The sequence below is a fragment of the Taudactylus pleione genome, unplaced genomic scaffold (genome assembly GCF_031769625.1).
Source record: "Taudactylus pleione unplaced genomic scaffold, aTauple2 ptg001062l, whole genome shotgun sequence".
NCBI lineage: Eukaryota > Metazoa > Chordata > Amphibia > Anura > Myobatrachidae > Taudactylus > Taudactylus pleione.
The window spans coordinates 6,768-27,500 of record NW_028285463.1 but is presented as its reverse complement, the minus strand read 5'-3'; the positions used below and the strand labels follow the sequence as shown (position 1 = coordinate 27,500).

General features: G+C 50.0%; 2 protein-coding genes across 3 annotated transcripts in view; one reads left to right on the top strand and one right to left on the bottom strand.

Moving 5' to 3' along the window:
* Positions 1-148, bottom strand: part of RNF121 (ring finger protein 121) — a 27,435-nt gene extending 27,287 nt beyond the window's left edge. Inside the window, exon 1 of one of the 2 annotated variants that reach the window (XM_088461545.1) lies at positions 1-148. This exon is cut by the window's left edge and continues 76 nt beyond it. The gene's annotated coding sequence lies outside the window, so the exon portion shown is untranslated. The other variant, XM_088461544.1, reaches the window with a different exon arrangement.
* On the top strand, positions 143-19,725 carry LOC148453900 (short transient receptor potential channel 2-like; the record flags this gene model as incomplete). Its single annotated transcript, XM_088461546.1, has 9 exons — positions 143-354; positions 6,916-6,984; positions 8,197-8,335; positions 9,587-9,742; positions 9,958-10,091; positions 10,198-10,256; positions 15,206-15,405; positions 18,925-19,027; positions 19,563-19,725. Coding segments are annotated over exons 2-9 (999 nt in total), but the record flags the coding sequence as incomplete, so codon positions are not given.
* Positions 19,726-20,733: the final 1,008 nt, after the last annotated feature.

Below are 20,733 nucleotides of genomic sequence, written 5' to 3'. Positions count from 1 at the left end.
AGCGAGTTCCGGGAGAGACGGACCAATCACAGCGCGTCTTCCGGCGGCCGCCCCCGCCAATCAGAGGGCGCAGCGTCATTCAGTCTGTGAAGACGTTGGACCCCGGTGAGGCCGGGAGGCCGCCATGTTTGTACACCCTGAGCGGGGGGAGCAGACAGACGCCGTGTAATGCGCCGCCCATAGTGTCACGTGCTGTTCCCAAAGAAGAGCCCGCCCCATCGTGGTCTGACGTCAGGGGGCGGGCCTGTGGCAGCGCGGGAACAGCGGCCACTTACATGTCACATGACCCAGTCACCCACTGACGGCGCCAATCACCCCGGATCCCAGCGGACACGTCTGAGGATCATGTAACATGTATGTAGTCTGTGTATTTCATACATGTCAGAGAGCTGTACATTGACACATGGAGCGCTGTGTCTTACTCTAGTGGATCCTGACTGCAGGGGGCTGTCCTCACGGGATCCTGACTCCTGGGGGGCTGTCCCTTACTATGAAGGAGGGGGATCCTGACTCCTGGGGGGCTGTCCTTACTATGAAGGAGGGGGATCCTGACTCCTGGGGGGCTGTCCTTACTATGAAGGAGGGGGATCCTGACTCCTGGGGGGCTGTCCTTACTATGAAGGAGGGGGATCCTGACTCCTGGGGGGCTGTCCCTTACTCTTGGGGAGGGGTACTCCATGGGGCTGTCCTCCTTACCTTGGGGGCGGGTGAGCCTGACTCCTGGGGGCTGTCCTTACTTTGGGGGCGGGGTGATCCTGACTCTTGGGGGCGGGGTGATCCTGACTCCTGGGGGATGTCCTCCTTACCTTGGGGGCGGGGTGATCCTGACTCCTGGGGGCTGTCCTCCTTACCTTGGGGGCGGGGTGAGCCTGACTCCTGGGGGCTGTCCTCCTTACCTTGGGGGCGGGGTGATCCTGACTCCTGGGGGCTGTCCTCCTTACCTTGGGGGTGGGGTGATCCTGACTCCTGGGGGATGTCCTTACCTTGGGGGCGGGGTAATCCTGACTTCTGGGGGCTGTCCTCCTTACCTTGGGGGCGGGGCGATCCTGACTCCTGGGGACGGGGCTGTCCTCCTTACGGGATCATGACTCCTGGGGACTGTCCTGCTTACGGGATCCTGACTCCTGGGGCCTGTCCTCACTATGAAGGAGGGGGATCCTGACTCCTGGGGGCTGTCCGCCTTACAGATCCTGGGGGCTGTCCTTACTCTGAGTGGGAATCTGGCTCCTGGGGGCTGTTTTCGTTACCATGGGGGGGGATCCTGACTCCTGGGGGCTGTCCTCCTTACTCTGGGGAAGTGGGATCCTGACTCCTGGAGCGCTGCCGTCCTTCCTCTGGGTGAAAGGTGTTCCTGACTCCTGGGGGCTGTCCTCCTTACTCTGGACGAGGAGGATCCTGACTCCTGGGGGCAGACCTCCTTACTTTGGGTGAGGGGGGATCCTGACTCATGGGGGGCTGTCTTCCTTACTCTGTGGGAAGGGGGATCCTGACTCTTGGGGGTTGTCCTCCTTACTCTGGGGGAGAGTAGGGAGGGTACAGCTTCCTGACTGTTTCTGACTCCTGGGGTGCTGTTTTCCCTACTGTGGGGGATCCTGACTCTTGGGGGTCTGTCCTCCTTACTCTGGGGGGAGGAGGATCCTGAATCCTGGGGGGCTGTCCTTACTCTGGGGGAGGAGGATCCTGACTCCTGGGGGTCTGTCCTCCTTATTCTGGGGGAGGATCCTGACACCTGGGGGGGCCGACCTCCTTACCCGGAGGGAGGGGGATCCAGACTCCTTGGGACTGTCCTCCTTACTCTGGGGGAGAGGGATCCTGACTCCTAGGGGGGCTATCCTCCTTACTCTGGGGGAGAGGGATCCTGACTCCTAGGGGGGCTATCCTCCTTACTCTGGGGGAGGGGATCCTGACTTCTGGGGGCTGTCCTCCTTACTCTGGGTGAGAGGGATCTCGACTCCTGGGGGGGGGCTGTCCTCTTTATGCTGCGGAGGGGCGATCTTGACTCCTGGGGGGCTGTTTTCTTTACTCTGGGGGAGAGGCGATCCTGACTCCTGGGAGCTGTCCTCCTTACTCTGGGGGAGGGGGATCCCGACTCCTGGGGGGCTGTCCTCCTTACTCTGGGAGAGGTTGATCCTGACTCCTGGGGGGCTGCCCTCCTTACTCTGAATGAGGGGCAATCCTGACTCCTGGTGGGCTGTCCTCCTTTCTCTGAGAGATGCGCGATCCTGACTCCTTAGGTGGCTTTAATCTTTATTCTGGAGGAGGGTTGATCATGACTTCTGGGCTCAGGCTGGCAAATGGTGTAATGGGGCACAGGCTGGAAAATTGTATTTAGGGCCACAAGATGGCTATTTGACAGAGGGCATAGGCTAGTGTGATAAAGTTTTTAATATTTGGGGTCATTATAGTTTGAATATTATAAGATAAGGGACAAGTATATAAGTGAAAGGAGGAAGTCAAATGGAGGAATAATAAGACTTAAGACAGAGTGAGTACATGATCGAGGGAGACAAAGAAATAGCAGATCATCTCAATTATTTTTATTCAGTATTCACTACAGAAAAAGAGGGAAAGGGGGCACAGTTAAGTTGCAGAGGCATTCCTAAAAATGAGGTACATGAAATTTCATTTACAGAGGAGAGGGTCCTAACAACTCTCTAAACTGATAGTGGATAAATCAATGGGACCGGATGGGATACATCCAAGGATACTAAAAGAGATTAAAGGGGTGCTGGTAACACCATTATAGGAATTATTCAACCAGTCACTAGTATGAGGAGTGATTCCAGAGGACTGGAAAAGAGCAAATGTAATACCACTGTACAAAAGTGGCAGCAAAGAAGAAGCAGCAAGTAACTACTGTGATGTTCTGGGTTGTTTGTGGACCCGGGGTGGTATCAGGAGTGATCACAGAAGCAGATTTAAAAATAAAACTAGAATTTTTAATAAATGCTTGAGTAGACAGATAATGGCAGTAAATAAAAGTCCAGGAATATATAATGTGCACAAGAGTTCTGTGGTGGGAGTAAAAGGGTTAATGTCCAAGTAGATACAATTAGAGCTGTCCAGGTGTGCAGGTAGTGAAACTGAAAATAATCAAGCCAGGTTTGTAGTGAGCTGAAAATAAACAAGCCAGGTATACAGGTAGTGAACTGAAGCGCAGGATGTCAGCAGGCTCAGGCACTCAGGTATGGGCAAGGGTGATGGAGGAAGCGGGGTAGTCCAGTGGGAGCTAGGAGCTGACAGGCAGACTGGCAGACAGCGAATTCACAGGAACAGGAAAGCACAGAGAACTCCCTCTCAGCTAGGCTGAGATACACGTTGCACTGGCAAAGAAGGAAGGCACTGACCCTTCCTAAATACCCCATGCCGTGCTGTTACTGGCCGGAGGGAACATGTGACTCACCAGGATTGGCCAGCCGCATCACATGGCCAGAAGGCAAGATGGCGGTGCCCATGCCAAACGGAATGGAGACGCCGCCAGGCCTTACCAGCGCAGAGTGACAACAGGCCCGCACAACAACGCGCGCAGCCAAAGCCCCCCGCCAGACACCAGCTCCGCCACCAGACAGCCCGCGCCACAATGACCTCACAGGTAACACTCGCCTAGCGCCATGCTGAAATACCCTGGCTGTGACAACTACAGACCAGTAACTACAGACCAGTGACTACAGACCAGTGAGCCTTACATCAGTAGTGGGAAAAATAATGGAATCACTAATAAAAGAAAGAGTGGTGGAATATCTCAAATCCAACAATATACAGGATCCCATACAGCATGGATTTACTCAGGGAAGATCCTGCCAAACAAATCTTATTGACTTTTTTGACTGGGTGACAAAAGTAATAGATCAAGGGGGGGCTGTAGATGTAGCTTATCTAGACTTTAGTGAGGCTTTTGACATCGTCCCGCATCGCTGACTGATAAACAAACTGGAAAGCTTGGGATTGGATTCTATGACTGTAGAATGGATAAGATCATGGTTGCAGGATAGGAAACAGAGTTGTAGTAAATGGAGTGTATTCACGGGAAGGAAATGTTACCAGTGGAGTACCTCAGGGATCAGTACTTGGGCAGGTGCTTTTTTATATCTATGTTGGTGATATTGCAAATAATATTAAGGGGAAAGTATGCCTTTTTGCAGATGACACAAAAGTATGCAACAGGGTAGACACACCAGGAAGGGTAAGACAAATGACTGAGGATCTGGCTAGACTAGAGGAATGGGCAAGAACATGGCAACTACAGTTTAATGTAAAAAAATGCAAAATCATGCACTTGGGTCCCAATAACCTAAAGGCTAAATATAGTATCAAGGACTCTATAATGGAAAATACAGAGGAGGAAAGGGATTTAGGAGTCACCATTACAAATGACTTGAAGGCAGGCAAGCAATGCACCAAAGCAATGAGGAAGGCAAGTCAGATGCAGAAAGAAAGAAGTGATAATACCACTGTATAGGTCATTGGTACGTCCTCATCTCCAATACTGTGTTCAGTTCTGGAGGCCATATCTCCAGAAGGATATTAATACATTAGAGACTGTACAAAGAAGGGCAACTAAAATGGTGCAAGGTCTACACCACAACACGTACCAGGAAAGACTAAAAGATCTTAATATGTATAGTTTGGAGCAGAGAAGGGATAGGGGGGACATGATAGAAACTTTCAAATATATCATGGGTTTTAACAAGGTAAAGGAAGAAGACATTCCTCAAAGGAAGAGATGTACAAGAACATGAGGATATGATCTGACACTGGGGGGAGGGAGGCTCAGAGGAAGAGATGTACAAGAACACGAGGACATGCACTGACACTGGCGGGAGGGAGGCTCAGAGGAAGAGATGTACGAGGACATGCACTGAGACTGGAGGGAGGGAGGGAGGCTCAGAGGAAGAGATGTACAAGAACACGAGGACATGCACTGACACTGGCGGGAGGGAGGCTCAGAGGAAGAGATTTACGAGGACATGCACTGACACTGGGGGGAGGGAGGCTCAGAGGAAGAGATGTACAAGAACACGAGGACATGCACTGACACTGGGGGGAGGGAGGCTCAGAGGAAGAGATGACAAGAACACGAGGACATGACACTGGAGGGAGGCTCAGAGGAAGAGATATACAAGGACACGAGGACATGCACTGACACTGGGGGGAGGGAGGCTCAGGAAGAGATGTACAAGGACACGAGGACATGCACTGACACTGGGGGGAGGTAGGCTCAGAGGAAGAGATGTACAAGAACACGAGGACATGCACTGACACTGGGGGGGAGGGAGGCTCAGAGGAAGAGATGTACAAGAACCCGAGGACATTCACTGACACTGGAGGGAGGGAGGCTCAGAGGAAGAGAAGTACAAGAACACGAGGACATGCACTGACACTGGGGGGGAGGGAGGCTCAGAGGAAGAGATGTACAAGAACACGAGGACATGCACTGACACTGGGGGGAGGGAGGCTCAGAGGAAGAGAAGTATTAGAACACGAGGACATGCACTGACACTGGGGGGAGGGAGGCTCAGAGGAAGAGAAGTACAAGAACACGAGGGCATGCACTGACACTGGAGGGAGGGAGGCTCAGAGGAAGAGATGTACAAGAACACGAGGACATGCACTGACACTGGGGGGAGGGAGGCTCAGAGGAAGAGAAGTACAAGAACACGAGGACATGCACTGAGACTGGAGGGAGGGAGGCTCAGAGGAAGAGATGTACAAGAACACGAGGACATGCACTGACACTGGGGGGAGGGAGGCTCAGAGGAAGAGAAGTACAAGAACACGAGGACATGCACTGACACTGGGGGGAGGGAGGCTCAGACTAAGAGATGTACAAGGACACGAGGACATGCACTGAGACTGGGGGGAGGGAGGCTCAGAGGAAGAGATGTACAAGGACACGAGGACATGCACTGACACTGGAGGGAGGGAGGCTCAGAGGAAGAGATGTACAAGGACACGAGGACATGCACTGAGACTGGGGGGTGGGAGGCTCAGAGGAAGAGAAGTACATGGACACGAGGACATGCACTGACACTGGGGGGGAGGGAGGCTCAGAGGAAGAGATGTACAAGAACACGAGGACATGCACTGACACTGGGGGGAGGGAGGCTCAGAGGAAGAGAAGTACAAGAACACGAGGACATGCACTGACACTGGGGGGAGGGAGGCTCAGACTAAGAGATGTACAAGGACACGAGGACATGCACTGACACTGGGGGGAGGGAGGCTCAGAGGAAGAGAAGTACAAGAACACGAGGACATGCACTGACACTGGAGGGAGGGAGGCTCAGAGGAAGAGATGTACAAGGACACGAGGACATGCACTGATGCACTGACACTGGAGGGAGGGAGGCTCAGAGGAAGAGATGTACAAGGACACGAGGACATGCTCTGAGACTGGGGGGTGGGAGGCTCAGAGGAAGAGAAGTACATGGACACGAGGACATGCACTGACACTGGGGCTAAAACGGTGGAACAATTTAAACACGCTTGGGATAGGCATAAAAATATCCTTAAGAGAGACGTAAGGAGCAAATGGGGTTGAAGTTGCCAAAAGTATAAATGAAAAGGGGCAGACTAGATGGGCCAAGTGATTCTTATCTGCTGTCAAAATCCATGTTTCTATGACAGTCTCACCCATTGCACGAATCACCTGGCCCGTATCATGATGTGTGACTCTTGCACATTCGCTATGCATGTCGCGGTCTAAGTCTCAGTACTGGAAGACAGTCGCCAACTGGATACAGTCTCAGTCTGCCCCCAGTGACAAAGACATTTTTTTCCATGGTTTTTACATAATTTGCGTTCTATAATTACGTTGCTTTCTCTTTTTACGGGCACCGCAGATGATACGACGCCAGTTTCTGTTTGTACTGTTTGTGAGCTTACGGAGAGGTAACTTCAGCTTTTTCATTGCAGATTCCAGATAATAAATTGTTACCGATGGCTCCTGTCAGAATACAGCACGTTGTGTCCTTCAGCTCACAGGTACCTGAGTGATAATATATTGCAGTCCCGCTTTTCTGTCTCGCTCCTCTTTATAACGCAACCCTGGATGTGACTGAAGCCGGCAGCATAACGATTGAGCTCTGTATATCGCCCTATAACATGGAAATGGCGACACTGTAAGCCAGAGCCTGTGCTGGGTCCCTCAGCTTTCTACAGCTAAAGTAACCAATCAAACGTTTGCTGTCATTGTGTCATGTGCAGGGACTGATAAAGCAAATTGCTGATTGGTTACTTTGGTTTGAGTGCAGATTTACATCTTTGGGCCTGATTCTGGGACGGACGCAGCGCTGATGTTTATGTAGCTGACCGATTATCGGTGATCTCATGTGTCAGGTTTCATTATTATTGTTGCTGGCAGTGCAGATTCATTCGCAAAGTGATTGACAAGCAGGGACCTTTTGTGGGCGGCAACAGGGGGCTCTAATACAGGTGTGTCACGCCTGATCTATTTGCCAACCCGCCGTCACACCAACAGAACGGCCAATCAGGTGAGCTATACATAGTTACCGATCGGCCGCTCGATGTGCTGACATCACAACTGGTCGTCAATCACTGGCGGTCCCTGCAGCATGTGTACGGGCAGTCGGCGGATCGCCTGGACACACAAAAAGATGTGGCGATATATCTGCAGATATATCGGGCATCGTCTGTGCTGCAGGGCCGATACTATATGTCTGTGAACGACGTCGTTCACAGACATATTGTCTGTACACACCTGCCGATATGCAAGCGAATTATCGGCCGTTTGATAGAACAGACGATATATCGTCCAGTGTGTACCCAGTTTTACTCTCATTTGCACAGTACGTTGGTTTGCTCATGGGTGACTTGTCTGTCAAGGCGCCATTTTGTGTGACTTGTCTGTCAAGGCGCCATTTTGTGTGACCATACACCTGTTTCTGTGACATTGTGTCAGTGTGTTTGGTTAATGTGGCAGAGCAGCATTTGCTGTATACGGCTCTTATTCTCCCTCGCTGAATGTGCAGAATATGGCACACTCATGAGTTCATGTCGGGGTACAGGATGTAGAAATGAACTACACGGGGTTTACATCTAGGTGTGTTCCTGGTTCAGCAACTGCTCCCACACATGAGCGCGCACTGCGCTTTGTTCCGTTATATGTAGCTGAGTGAAACCTATGGCGTTCCTGCTTATCCTCCCATGCTGACTCGGCTGATGTGTCTCTCTCAGGATCCGAAGCACCCGGTGGAGAATCTCCTGAGTGAGGACGCCATCCAGGCGTGGCTCAGCTGTCCCCGGGACCGCAGTCGGCAGCTGAAGGTGGAGCTGCAGCTGGAATGGGCCTGTCACGTGGCTTACATAGATATAGGTATTTTACGCATTTTTTATGTGTTTGTACAGTTTGAAAGTTTAGAGTCTTCCCTGGTCGGGGTCAAACATAGACGTGCTCTTCGGATGTCCGGAGATTTCGCTGACGGCCAGGGAGGTGGGATTATATTATGCTGTGCTGACCCTCCTCTGCCCAGAGAGCTTTGCACTGGCCAAAGGGAGGAGCAGGTGGAGTATACTTAAGGAGGGGCTTTCCCATTGTACAGCCCTCTGTGTGCTCCAGCGCATTCTGAAACGGAATCAGCTAGCATCTCCCTGTGACTGGCACCGCCTACTTTCTCATGGTGCAGCCAATCGGAATGCCCGGTAGGCAGCGCAAGCCTGTAATTGGCCGTTCTAGGTTGCACTGCGCACTTAGCCTGTCCTGTTCCTGCTGGTAGACGAGCTGGTAACCTAGAGAAGGGCTGCTATGGAGAGGTGGAGGGAAAATAGCAAGTGCAGCGCATCTCTCCTCATAGTGAGGTGAAGCGTGGCCTCTTGTTGGAATAGTCTTTTGTCACCTGAAGACATCATCTCTCAGGTTTAGGCATGAGGATGGCGTGTCCTGATACCCATATCCCAGCGTTCGAGTCTCACGATCAGCTGGTACACTGTAGGGCCACTAAGATTTTATTCCATGATCTGACCGTGCGCCCCCATCTCTGCTGCCAGTGGCAGATTACACAGGCTGCAGCTAGGGGAGGGCTGCATAACAGACGTGTGTCGCACACATTTCCTCATGCTTGTGACTGGAGTCACGGTGTGGTGAGTGTGCACTCTCCTTAGAACTACTACTGGCCAGATAAGTGGGCACTAATATTAACTTTGCTTTTCTCCCAAATGAAGCATTCGGGGCCCCCTCTAGAACTTCTGCATTTGCCCCTGGAGTGAGGGCATTTCTTACATTTAATAGACGCACTTGTAGTTTGCGGGAGAGAGCAGACATGACAACCATTGTGCGCTGGGCCAACCACCTAGGGGTGAGGTTGCAAAACATCTGCATGTACAGTTCCGGCTAAATCAGGTAAGACATGCAAATCAGCATCTTGGTAAACCCATTCTGCTCTGCGAGGGGTCGGGGTGGATTAACATATGTGACATATGTGAATCACAGTATTATTGAAGTTAAGCTCCCCAGTATTTATGTGCTACATGCAAAGCGATGGCGTTTTCTCTGACTGGCAAAAACAAATGGCATTTGTACATTGTCACTGCAGTGTAGGCTGATTGTATAATGACTCCTCTATTGCAGGGAACAGTGGTTCTGCCTTCCTGCAGATTGATGTTGGACGGTCCAGCTGGCCCCTGGATAAACCCTTTGTCACCCTGCTCCCCACCACCACCCTAATGTCTCCCGCAGACTCCAGACTAGGGAAGTACTGCAGGGCCGTCAGGATGTTCAAAGAAGGTAAAGGCGGGTCTCAGTCACCTGGAAACGGGTCTGTCTAATGTTCCTGGAAATAGTAACAGCTGGAATCCGTTACCTACAGTATATAGAGATTTATTCTAAATATGTTATTTACAGATCTTGTTGTAGTAGTGATAGTTACTGGTCTTGTTACTGGTCTTTACTGGTTTTGTCTTTCCTGCTTTGGGATAGAACCAACATGTCATTTTCTACAGGGGATTTCCTAGCGGAAGCAGCCAGTGAGAAGTGGGATCGGGTCCGTATTACCTGCAGTCAGCCCTTCAACAAGCAGGAACAGTTTGGCCTGTCTTTCATCCGCATCCGATCCCCCCTGGAAGCTGAGAACCCGGTGAGGACGCCAGTAGCTCCTGCATCTCATACCCCGACTGGGGACTCTTCCTTCTACGTATTGCCCCGACATCCATACTGAGACGTCTTTATCATATTACTCACAGGTGTCCGCTCCTAACTCCAGAGAGAAGGCTACAAGCGGTGACGGGGAGACTGACACCTGGTAATGAGCTTTGTTACTATGCATTTGTATACTGGGAATATACTGACGCTCGGCTAATGGTCCAGGTGTCACATAACATGTCCTCATACCTCGCCTAAATGCACTGTACGGCGCGAGATGTCTGGCGTGACTGCACCGATAATAGAGGAGCAGCATACCGTGTTTTATTGGTTTTTTTTAAATAGCACTTTGCATCACAGGTGCAGCGAAACAGCGCTCACGGTGCACTACAGTCGCCGGGCTGTGACTTTAACCGCACAGGAATTAGTTTTAAACATGTACTAAGACACAGGTGAAGTACGACGGAACTTGGCGTGAGAAAGATCCGCGTCCGCTGCATTGTAGCACTTTGTATACAGATTCAGAATGAATTAGGGATGGCCATCGGTGGTTTTCCATCGATGGCGCCATTGACAATAACCATCTAGCGTTCCCGCTAGGCTGTTTTAGCAGGGCGCTGCGCCCTGCCCTCCTTCTGGAGGGCAAAAAGCGCCCTGCCCTCACCACGCAACGCCCCGCTAAGACAGCCTGCGGGTGCCGTCTTCATCCGCAGGTCGCAGTGTCCCGCGTGTGTGTGATGACCCGGTCACCGCCGGTGAATAGACGCTGGGCGCATGCGCCCGGCATCTATTCTACCTGTCAGCAGCGCTTAGGGGCTACCCGTCATGTCCGTATTTGCCGGGCACGCCCCCAAGAGTGATGAAAAGGGGATGCGTCTTATAGACACGCTCCCTTTTCAATGATTACGCCCCCTTTTTGGGTGCCCTCTCTAGCTCCGGCACCCTGCCTGCCACTGGAGCTAGAGTGAACACTAACCATCTATGGTTTGCACCGCTCGATGGCCACCGCTGCCAGGTGCACGGCAAGCCACTGATCAATCTAAAATGGGGGGCGGGTCTGAGCAGGCCGCCAGGGGGCAGGGCTAAGCTCCATGTCGGGAGCAGAAAAAAAAGAAAGACATTGGGTTCCACTTTGCCATTGATGGCGGGAAATCATTGGCTTGCTGCCATCGATGGCAACATTATCGGAATTCGGTAGTAAACCATCGATATTTGTTAGCTATTGATGGGCGATGGCCATCTCTAGACTGACTCACACACATATGTACTGAAGTTGCACATCAAATTGATCTGTGTAACCTAGAAATGTACTTTTGTCGCTTCCAGTTTTATTTATGCGAATAAGGTGCACATTAGGAGCAAAAAACACGTGCACCCGAGTCGCCCGGGACCTGGTGCACCAATAGGGGCTGTTTGGCACGACTGATGCCACGGTATATGAGGACACATCTGTACAGAAGATACTTATGTTTCTGATCTTGTATACATATAGATATTTATTATTGGAAGTAATGTGATGTTCTAATCCAGAACTCTTTAGCTGGCGTTTCCAGAGACATTATTAGCAATATTGGGGGTTATGTAATAGGATTTCAGCAAGATGTAAAGCTGCCATCAGTTATACGGCGGTGCGGATGGATATCTTGCTCCAGGTATAGGGCTGGTACCGATGCCGCTGATCATAATGGCAGCTGCCTCAGTAAGTGCATGGCTGGGATCCTTGCTGACGCGTATATGCGCGATACCCTGCATATGGGCGAATATACCCATATCACAAATGTGTAATGGAAAAAACACGTCGCTTTACCCTTAATTGACAAACAAGGAATATATGGAGTGAAATTACAATAGTAAAATAACGCTTTCCTTATGGTACTTTCTCCGAGCTGGCAGATGGCAGCAATACGTCACTTCCAATATATGTACATAGCAGCAGAAAGCTTCCCTGCACCTCTGGGTCAGCCCCACCGGCTGTATGTAGGGAGAGCTGCTTAGCTGACTGAGGAGATTTACCTACTAAGATTTTGGTCACCATTTAGCACTCTGTGGGTCTCATTCAGACCCGGTCGCAAGTGCTGAGCGCTCGCAACCGGGTCGATGTTAAGGCCCTGCGCACGCGCAGCGGCCGCACTGTTCGTGCGCAATCCCCGGAGCTAGAGAGAAAATCTCTCGCTCCGGAGCTCTCTACAAAACGGGCGGCTGTCGATGGTGATCGACAGCTCGCCCCGTTTTGTAGGCGGGGCGGGGTGGGGGGTGGCTACACAAACGGAGGCTTTCCTAATGGAACGCCTGCCGTTTTGTGGGTGGCCGCACTGACATCAGCAGTGATGTCAGTGGGGAGCTTCCTGCTCGATCAGAGCAGGAAGCTCCCTGGGGCTTGCGGTTGCCGAGACCCAACATTAGGCTCTTGTCGCAAGCCCCGATGGTCGCGATGGTCTTGACCTGGTCGGTCGCTAAGGCTGTGGGTGGTAACCCACAGCTTAGCTAGCGACCAGGAGGCCGCACTTCAAAAAGGAAGCGGCCGCCCTCATTCAGAGCAAGCGGTCGCTTCTTGCGACCGCCTCTGAATAAGGTCCTATGTGTGCTCATCTTCTGTCAAAGGCAATCTGGCTGTACGTTACCATTACCAGATCCCCAGCTCAGAGCTGCCTGGTGCCATTAGCAAACTCCTTATTCCGCAATCCTGATATATTTGCGCTTTGTGATGTAATATTGTCATCTAATTAGCTTTTTTGAGCAATATTTCTGCTGAATTTAGCTCAGGAAATCAAACCCAGAAATAGAGGTGATAGTGACACTATAGGATGGATGTTATATAGAGGGTGCCAGTAATGATAATATACCTGGCTATCAGTGAGGGTAGCGGTATAGTGACCCCTGTCATACAGTCTGAGGTGATAGTGACACTATAGGATGGATGTTATATAGAGGGTGCCAGTAATGATAATATACCTGGCTGTCAGTGACGGTAGCGGTATAGTGACCCCTGTCACACAGTCTGAGGTGATAGTGACACTATAGGATGGATGTTATATAGAGGGTGCCAGTAATGATAATATACCTGGCTGTCAGTGACGGTAGCGGTATAGTGACCCCTGTCACACAGTCTGAGGTGATAGTGACACTATAGGATGGATGTTATATAGAGGGTGCCAGTAATGATAATATACCTGGCTGTCAGTGAGGGTAGCGGTATAGTGACCCCTGTCACACAGTCTGAGGTGATAGTGACACTATAGGATGGATGTTATATAGAGGGTGCCAGTAATGATAATATACCTGGCTGTCAGTGAGGGTAGTGGTATAGTGACCCCTGTCACACAGTCTGAGGTGATAGTGACACTATAGGATGGATGTTATATAGAGGGTGCCAGTAATGATAATATACCTGGCTGTCAGTGAGGGTAGTGGTATAGTGACCCCTGTCATACAGTCTGAGGTGATAGTGACACTATAGGATGGATGTTATATAGAGGGTGCCAGTAATGATAATATACCTGGCTGTCAGTGAGGGTAGTGGTATAGTGACCCCTGTCATACAGTCTGAGGTGATAGTGACACTATAGGATGGATGTTATATAGAGGGTGCCAGTAATGATAATATACCTGGCTGTCAGTGACGGTAGCGGTATAGTGACCCCTGTCACACAGTCTGAGGTGATAGTGACACTATAGGATGGATGTTATATAGAGGGTGCCAGTAATGATAATACACCTGGCTGTCAGTGAGGGTAGCGGTATAGTGACCCCTGTCATACAGTCTGAGGTGATAGTGACACTATAGGATGGATGTTATATAGAGGGTGCCAGTAATGATAATACACCTGGCTGTCAGTGAGGGTAGCGGTATAGTGACCCCTGTCACACAGTCTGAAGTGATAGTGACACTATAGGATGGATGTTATATAGAGGGTGCCAGTAATGATAATATACCTGGCTGTCAGTGAGGGTAGCGGTATAGTGACCCCTGTCGCACAGTCTGAGGTGATAGTGACACTATAGGATGGATGTTATATAGAGGCTGCCAGTAATGATAATACACCTGGCTGTCAGTGACGGTAGCGGTATAGTGACCCCTGTCACACAGTCTGAGGTGATAGTGACACTATAGGATGGATGTTATATAGAGGCTGCCAGTAATGATAATACACCTGGCTGTCAGTGACGGTAGCGGTATAGTGACCCCTGTCACACAGTCTGAGGTGATAGTAACACTATAGGATGGATGTTATATAGAGGGTGCCAGTAATGATAATATACCTGGCTGTCAGTGAGGGTAGCGGTATAGTGACCCCTGTCACACAGTCTGAGGTGATAGTGACACAATAGTATGGATGTTATATAGAGGGTGCCAGTAATGATAATATACCTGGCTGTCAGTGAGGGTAGCGGTATAGTGACCCCTGTCACACAGTCTGAGGTGATAGTGACACTATAGGATGGATGTTATATAGAGGGTGCCAGTAATGATAATATACCTGGCTGTCAGTGAGGGTAGCGGTATAGTGACCCCTGTCACACAGTCTGAAGTGATAGTGACACTATAGGATGGATGTTATATAGAGGGTGCCAGTAATGATAATATACCTGGCTGTCAGTGAGGGTAGCGGTATAGTGACCCCTGTCACACAGTCTGAGGTGATAGTGACACTATAGGATGGATGTTATATAGAGGGTGCCAGTAATGATAATATACCTGGCTGTCAGTGAGGGTAGCGGTATAGTGACCCCTGTCACACAGTCTGAGGTGATAGTGACACTATAGGATGGATGTTATATAGAGGGTGCCAGTAATGATAATACACCTGGCTGTCAGTGAGGGTAGCGGTATAGTGACCCCTGTCACACAGTCTGAGGTGATAGTGACACTATAGGATGGATGTTATATAGAGGGTGCCAGTAATGATAATACACCTGGCTGTCAGTGAGGGTAGCGGTATAGTGACCCCTGTCACACAGTCTGAGGTGATAGTGACACTATAGGATGGATGTTATATAGAGGCTGCCAGTAATGATAATATACCTGGCTGTCACTGAATGTGAGTGTTTCCTTATCATTCATCCTGAATCTCGCTGTTTCCGCCATATCTTCTCCATGTATTTCTGTAGGAGTCACGCAGAGGAGAAGTTCCTGGAGAAGCTGCAGCAGACGGTGTCCCCGTCACCTTCCAGAATTGGCCGGATGAGCCGCACTGCTCGCATGGTCCTCTCTGCGGCTAAGTCACGCAAACGCAGCCATCCAATCACAGCGCCGCTGAGCCCTCCCATTCCCTTCCACCCCGCAGATAGCGAGAGCCCGGTGTCCTCCGGTGAGTAGAGCTGCCTCATTCCTCATTTCATTACAGGCTGGGAAAACGTTACGTAGTTTGTTATAATATTGATGGTTGAGGTTCAGGATTGGATGTTTGTAACCATTTATTAACTGATATCACTGTGTTTATTATACGGATGGATAAGTAGCGACCAGTCCATGCCAGGCAGGGTTATTTACACCCTAATAATACTCTCCCGTCAGAGCTACTCTCTGGTTTCCTGAAACGTACAGTGAAATCACACTTTCTTCTTCAGGTTCCATAGCATCCACAGGAACTACCTTGGGGTATGTGGTTGAAGAGATCCAGCCACCAAACAGTCAAAGCTTTAGCTCCCAGAATGCCCTGGTCCTCCTCCATATATACCCCGCCCCCAGCAACAGGCATTCAGTTTTTTGTTTGGTGCTCAGCACCTTTTGAACAGGGGACAGCTCTGGCAGTGCCAAGAGTTAATTTTATGATTTGTTTTTAGTTTACTATTTTACTTGGTTAGCAGTGCGACTCCTTCTACCTCCTACACCAGTAACGTCTCTGGTGATTTCGGCGGGTCACAGCGGAGCTTAGCTAGCAGCGACGCTGGAGGCCCGGACTGCAATCGGACTAACGAAACTGGATCAGAACCTCTATATACCCCTGCCTATACCTTCTAAAATCCTACCTATAAACCTCTAAGAATGAAGCTAATTTGCGTACGCAGTAATACAGTAAATAGAGACTCCAGACTTAGAACAGGTGGTTCCAAAGCACAAAGTATTATTCAAGTAAAAGTACAGTCAGTTACACGCTATTGATCCATACACAATTAGACGCAAAGGAAATATGCAGACCCAAGTACAGTATACATACGCAGCGCTTCCGGACCCGGTGATAGGTATCAGCAAGAGACCCCTCGTCATTCAATATTCAGCAAGAAGACAAGAACCCAGCGTTTGAGCACACATTTTATACCCCCCCAGAATAGAACGGACAATAGAGGAGTTTGTTGCTGATGTCATTGGTTCCCAGGGGAGAAGCATCTGTTACAGAGCATTTAACAGGCTTGTTCAAATAGACTCTCCCTGCCTCTAACAGCTGGGGGTCTTCCCTTCCCACCCCCATTGCTGCATCCTAACAGTTGTTCATAAAATATACATTTTGTTGCTTGTAGTCTCTGCGGTCCATAAGTTGCGAATGCATGGTGCGATCTCCACACCGATAGTACCGGAATTCTGTTGAAAGAGTACGCATCAGTACGAACCCAAACTCTGCTTTCTTATCATGTACAGAACCTAAGTTATCAAATATCTTTATTTCACAGCATTTAAACTAACTGAACCAACTTAAATCATTTACTTTAAAACTTACTAAACCTTATGTGTGAATATGTAATGTATGAGTATTCGGGGTTTGATATAAGGGCTAGCTAACTTGGGGCAGATGCGTGCGCATAAAGCTAATAATACAGCGGTTTCATACAAAGTCCTATGCATTTGCTAATATGTGACTAGTTAACAGCGCAATTGTGCGTATTAATGTGTGTATGAGAAATGGTGAAAGATGCAATCGCATGTTGCTAATAGTAATATCGCCACATATACTAAAGGGTAAGTTTATCTAAAATGGCGCTTAGGCGGCCATTCGCAAAATGGCGTCTTGCGATCTCATTTCCAAAATGGAGTCTTGCGGCCAGTCGCAAGATGGCATCGCTGCGATTTAATTTTAAATTGATCTGGTCTCAGCCAATTATCCAGCTTCGACAGGACGCACGGAGAAATGCAGAAAGTGGCACTACAATCAACTGCCTAGATTCAGTGTCTGGGAAGGCTATATTGCTGCATACACCAACCCAAGGGAGAGGTATGCAGGGGGACTGTACCATGCGCTGGCCTGAGAGATCTGCGAGTGCACCATCCAAGAAAATGTCTGCCGGAGAACTCAGACGGGGCGTGGCCACAGGAGGAAACAGCTCAGCAAAGCCAGACCGCAGTGGAAAGGTGCGCTGAGCTGAGGGAGGAGCCTCTAAAACCAGGAAGGCTGTCTCGCCGGCTGACGATTAAGCCCTGGGACCCTGGCTCCCTCACCCTCACCTGGCTCCCTCACCAAATAAAAGTCTAGTGGAGCGCAGGGTATTGTGTGCCTGCTTCCACAGTCAGCACCTCTGGTCTGTCCCCAGAGACCGGAGGTAGGACTGCTACTATGCGGGTCACTGCAAGTGACCGTCACCGTACGCCCGGCCGCAGTCCAGGATGTCCCGCGGAGCCCGGCTAACACAGACCCCCGGAGTCCCGCCGAGATCCCCAGATTGGCACTGGCGTCCTATGGACAGTCTGCTGCTGCGCGCTCTGATGGAAGAAAAACTATCCAAATCATAAAAATAAAATTAGCTTTGGGGCTGCTAAACTGCCCCCAAGCCCCCCTACGTTAATAGTGACCCGACTCCGGCTGGGCACCAACTATAACAGGTGCCTCTGGCTGGGGGGCGGGGTATAGGGAGGATGGACCAGTGCATCCTGGGGGCAAAAGCTTTTAACTGCGTGGTGCCCGGGATCCAGATCCAACCTACACCCCAAGGTCTCCCTGTGGACCCTATGGGAACGCCTACCGTCTGGGGCCGGCCCCACTGACATCACTGACATCACAAGTGATCACAAGTGATGTCAGTGGGAGTGCTTTTGGCTCTGATAGAGCCGAAAGCACTCTTGGGCTTGCGGCAACGAGACCCTGCCACAAGGGTCTTGTCGCAAGCCCGACGGTCGCAATGGTCTTGACCATCATCATTGCCGCTTGCATAAGCTGTGGGTGGTAACCCACAGCTATGCGAGCGTCCAAGAGGCCGCAACAATAAAAAAAAAAACGCCCTGGCTCCTTTAGATTAACAACGGCGCACTGTGGCTTTCCCCAGTAATGTAACTGCCTCATCCCCCGCCTGGCGGTGACAGTCCCCGGCCACACACAGCAGGCTGAAGTCCTGGACGAATCGATCTGGATCCTATCTGGAGCAGAGGGTGAGGGGAGGGCGGGAGATCACACTGGCACACTCCTCCCCTTCCTCTGCCGTTGGAGGATGAGTTATTGACAGTCACAGGCAGCATAGGACAGCGCTGCAGTACTGACTGGTCACAGGCTCGCAGCACGTCCTGCGGGACCCAGTGGGCTTTTGTTTATGAGTCCCCGCCTTCTATTCCTGGGTAAAATACACGCTATAGCGCGTATTTGCGATCACTGATGGCATCACAGTGGATAATTTATGCACGCCCCTGCAACGGCATTCAAACGCACTGGCACGCCTGCGTGTCGCCATCAACCCCCACAGTCACCACCCCCCAAATGGTACTTCCTGTCAATCACTCTGCAATGGGTCTGCGTAGCCACTCTGATCGCAGTCCCGCTCGCAGTGGCTGGTTCCCGCACGGCGATACATGCGCACAAATCAACAATCGGTCGATTGCGTGCGTAAACGCTGTTGCGATCCTTCCTGAATCAGGCCCTACGTCAGATATACTGGTAACAGCTCCTCGTTCTGACTGTATTACGCAGGTTCTTGTCCTGAGACCTCCGTTACTCGGCACAGCCCCTTACAGAAGGAACCGGCGAATCCTAGTGGCAGGCGCAGGCTGAAAATGGTGGATGCGCGTGGAAGGTAAGCCGCTGATGGGGCTGATTATTGTGGCTGTATGGGACCCTGCTTGTAGCCCTCTGTGGATTATTGCAGCAATGTGTGTGTCCATAAGGTGGTTGTAGGAATCTGACCCCCCCATCCCACGTGTAATAATGCACAGAGAGGCGGTGGTCCCGCGGGATCTGCCGTCTGTCTTCTGCCGCAGTCAGTCTGGATCAGTTTGTAATCAGGTTCCTTAGGATCTTTGTTTAGTTTGATTAAACCATGAAGCAGCTCAGGGCTGACCTGCACCATCATCCTCATCACTTTCCTGTGTTTCCCAGTCTATATCGTCACATCTCAGTGATTTCCCGATTCCCCGGGATACTCCCATTTCCTACTAATGAAATTATTACAGTGGGGCGATCACATTCTAATATTCAGGCTCTGATGCACCCAAAATAAAATAATTAGGGCTCTGTCATCACAGCTGACTCCTAAAGGAGAGTAACTGAGGGCAGGTGACTGAAGACTGAAGTCAGTTCATGACTATTGTACGTTCTGTCCCCATTGTCAGAGGCAGAACACAAACATCTAAGCTGCAGAGACACCCAACAAACAGGAGAGAGCGTAACAGTCCCTGCCTGACAGAGCGCCCCCCAGAGACTGCCAGGGACTGCAGCAGCTGTCCAATCTGTGCAGGTGAGAACGTGTTTCATCAGCTGGTGAAGACTCTGATTGTATGTAACTGCCACATTGTATCACAGGGTCACACCAATAATATAACACTGTCCTCTAACCTCTATATACTGCCACATTGTATCACAGGGTCACACCAATAATATAACACTGTCCTCTAACCTCTATATACTGCCACATTGTATCACAGGGTCACACCAATAATATAACACTGTCCTCTATCCTCTATATATACTGCCACATTGCATCACAGGGTCACACCAATAATATAACACTGTCCTCTAACCTCTATATACTGCCACATTGTATCACAGGGTCACACCAATCATGTAACGCTGTCCTCTAACCTCTATATACTGCCACATTGTATCACAGGGTCACACCAATAATGTAACGCTGTCCTCTAACCTCTATATACTGCCACATTGTATCACAGGGTCACACCAATAATGTAACGCTGTCCTCTAACCTCTATATACTGCCACATTGTATCACAGGATCACACCAATAATGTAACACTGTCCTCTAACCTCTATATACTGCCAAATTGTATCACAGGGTCACACCAATAATGTAACACTGTCCTCTATCCTCTATATATTGCCACATTGTATCACAGGGTCACACCAATAATATAACACTGTACTCTAACCTATATATACAGTACTGCCACATTGTATCACAGGGTCACACCAATAATATATCACTGTCCTCTAACCTCTATATACTGCCACATTATATCACAGGGTCACACCAATAATATAACACTGTCCTCTAACCTCTATATACTGCCACATTGTATCACAGGGTCACACCAATAATATAACACTGTCCTCTAACCTCTCTATACTGCCACATTATATCACAGGGTCACACCAATAATATAACACTGTCCTCTAACCTCTATATACTACCACATTATATCACAGGGTCACACCAATAATATAACACTGTCCTCTAACCTCTATATACTGCCACATTGTATCACAGGGTCACACCAATAATATAACACTGTCCTCTAACCTCTGTATACTGCCACATTATATCAC